The following is a 2,824-nucleotide window of genomic DNA, read 5'->3' as shown; positions in this document are numbered from 1 at the left end:
TCCTCTGTTTTGTTATCTGGTTTTGAGATTTAAGCTATTTGTTGGTGTTCCAAAGATCTGAAGACAATAGGATACAAGATTCAAAGTGAGCCAGTTCTCTTGCCTAGACAGCCATGCAAATTAATGGCATTTGTCCCATCTTATGATGAATAGTGACAGAGCCATGATAACTTACTATTAATAAAATAAATAGTGTTAATTGTATTGGTTGTCAGAGTTTTGATTAAAAGAGAAACTGCCTTGTTGCAGAGGACTCAATTATTATTGGACTGATTATATGGAGGGCCAGGTACTCTTGTCTCTTGCTAGGACATTTCATCCATTAAATTATTATAATTATTTTAGTTGTATTTGTCGGTTGATAATGGTCATATATTATAATCTTAATATTCGTGATTAAAAATAAATTTTAGATCACATTAGATTAGACATTAGAGTAAGATCACATTGTAGCTGTTGGAGACTTTTTCCCACAACTCATTTTCCAGTTTTTTCAACACAGGAGAAGAAGTGAAGAACTATAATATTACAAAAAGAAAAAGAAAAAGAAAATAATTATTTATTTATTTTACATGAAAAGTGATTAACAAATCCATGAAACACAGCGAAAGTAGATATGAAGATATCATAAACGAACTGGGTCTTATAAAGTGAGACCCATTTGTTTGACTTTGAGCTTTGAAAATCATGCAGAGGTGCCTAAGATCATTTTTCATTAATAATCACAACACTCAAGCTTCATAAAAAGTACATCATTATTGCATTACTCATTTTTAATTAACCCATGAAATCAGATTTGATAATCCCATGCTAAAACCCCAAGCTCTCTCTTTCTCTCATTCAACATAATGGCTTAAATTGGCAAATCCGCCGATTAGAAAAAAAAAAGAAAAAAAAAGAGGCATCATGGGAAAAGTAGGGTAAAATAAGCCTCCTAATAACAATTAAAGTTGCCAAAAAAAAAAATAATAATTAAATAGCTCAGAATAATTGTAATTAATACACTTCTTATTCTTAAGACCCAACATTGAACCCCATGACGAACTCATATATTAACTTACTCCAACTAGTCGGTAGTTAAAAATAAATTTTAACTTAAAATTTGTGAGTGTGTTGATTTTTTTTTTCCATAAAAATTTATATAGAATCAATTAGGTGTAGTAATATATAATTTGTGATGGGGATCAGAAAAAGAAAGCCATTCATATTTCATAGCATTATAAACTAGAATACTAGATCAGAAAATGCAAAATATTCCTAATAACATTGGGAAACCAAGTTACTAAAATTACGCGAAGCAATGAACTACCATAATCACGATCGTGATATTGATAGAATATATATTCCATAACAAACAAGACAAGCACTTATTTATTTAGTAAGGGCTTTCTCCGACGTAGTTCCCGGGCGGAAAGTAGAGGCAGATCGTGAGGCTCGTCTTCTCCTTGGGACACGTGGCAATCGAGCAGCCCACATCGGTGGTGTTCTTCCACACGACCTGGGTGTAGACCCCGCATCGGTGTCCGGCGGCGCAGGAGTTCCCGGAGTGGTTGTAGAATTTGCCCTCGGCGACCCAGTTGCCCACGGCGGCGCGTGGGGTCGGAGGAACGCCGCCGCCGGAGAAGAGCTGGTTGGCGCCGTAGGACTCGCCGCCGGTGACGTTGGCGAAGCCGCAAGCCTTGTTGTTGCGCTGGTAACGGACCAGGAGGCTCGCCGTCTTCGCCAAGGAGTCGCTCCACGTCAGCGGGCCCACCCCCACGGCGGCGCGTGCCTCGTTGTGGGCTGCCACGTAGTCGGAGTTCGGCGGCGGGGGAGTGGCGGGGGTCGCCGGAGGGACGATGACTAGGAGGAGGAGGAGGAAGGAGGAGAGTGAGGTTGGAGATGTTAACGATGCCATTTTTTTTGTCTTTTTGTGAGGTTTGAAAAATGGATTTATTATTATTATTATTATTTTTTAGAGCAATGGAAAATGGATTTTGTGTTTGTGAGAAGGTATTTATAGTGGTGGTTGGTCGCCTTCGAGTTTGGGAGGATGGGATTAAAGATCAATTTACTAAGTTTGGATTTTTCCGTTATTCATTTTGTTATTTCTTGACTTTTAAATAGTATTATAATTCATTTGTATTAATTATTTTACTTGAGATTATTATAGTTTACTTTAGAGATACACATAAGATAATTTAGATTTTGGACCTCTTAAGTGAAAATTCAGCTAATTATTTAATAAATAAAAAAATAATCCAAATTATGATTAACACTTTTGTCATACTATGCTATGAGAGATGTAGATTAAACTATATTTTTAATGTTTGAACAATTAAGCTATTTGAGGATAGTCATTTAACTATCTCAAACAATTTATCATTACTTTATATATAACACTTTAAAACTTGATCTTCGATTTTTCAAGTGGCAATTTACTTTTAAAAATAACATTAGTCATCACGAAAAGAGGTGTTAAATTTTACAGTCTATGATTCGATTCTAGTTTTTGAATCTTTTGACGGGTTGTTTTAAATAATATGGTATTCATTGGGTAACAAAATGTACGCATAGTAATAAATAAATAAATAAATAAAAACGGTATTATCATGTTGAGTTTGTTTTTTCTGTGGTTTATTTTATTATTTATTGATTCAATCATAGTATGTTTTTAGATTTATATCGTTTGGTATATTTAGCAAATTAGTATTATAGTTTAATCGCAAAAAATAAATCCCGATAGAATGTACTCAATATTTTTCATTAGAATAATTTATTTAATTCAATAATAATTGATATTTCAACTTAAAATTTGATAGTGAATTGCGCACATGATTATTTA

At 34.3% G+C, this 2,824-nt stretch overlaps 1 protein-coding gene across 1 annotated transcript; it reads right to left on the bottom strand.

Moving 5' to 3' along the window:
• Window positions 1–1,186: 1,186 nt before the first annotated feature.
• On the bottom strand, window positions 1,187–1,965 carry LOC149399458 (CAP (Cysteine-rich secretory proteins, Antigen 5, and Pathogenesis-related 1 protein) superfamily protein). Its single transcript, XM_089611139.1, has one exon. It carries the CDS (start codon window positions 1,895–1,897, stop codon window positions 1,376–1,378), a length of 522 nt encoding a protein of 173 aa, XP_089467265.1. The 5' UTR covers window positions 1,898–1,965; the 3' UTR covers window positions 1,187–1,375.
• Window positions 1,966–2,824: the final 859 nt, after the last annotated feature.

Source organism: Urtica dioica, chromosome 4 (genome assembly GCF_054948205.1).
Source record: "Urtica dioica subsp. dioica isolate 48M chromosome 4, U.dioica_male_clone48M_v1_H2, whole genome shotgun sequence".
Lineage (NCBI taxonomy): Eukaryota > Viridiplantae > Streptophyta > Magnoliopsida > Rosales > Urticaceae > Urtica > Urtica dioica.
This window is presented reverse-complemented; position numbering and strand designations above follow the sequence as displayed.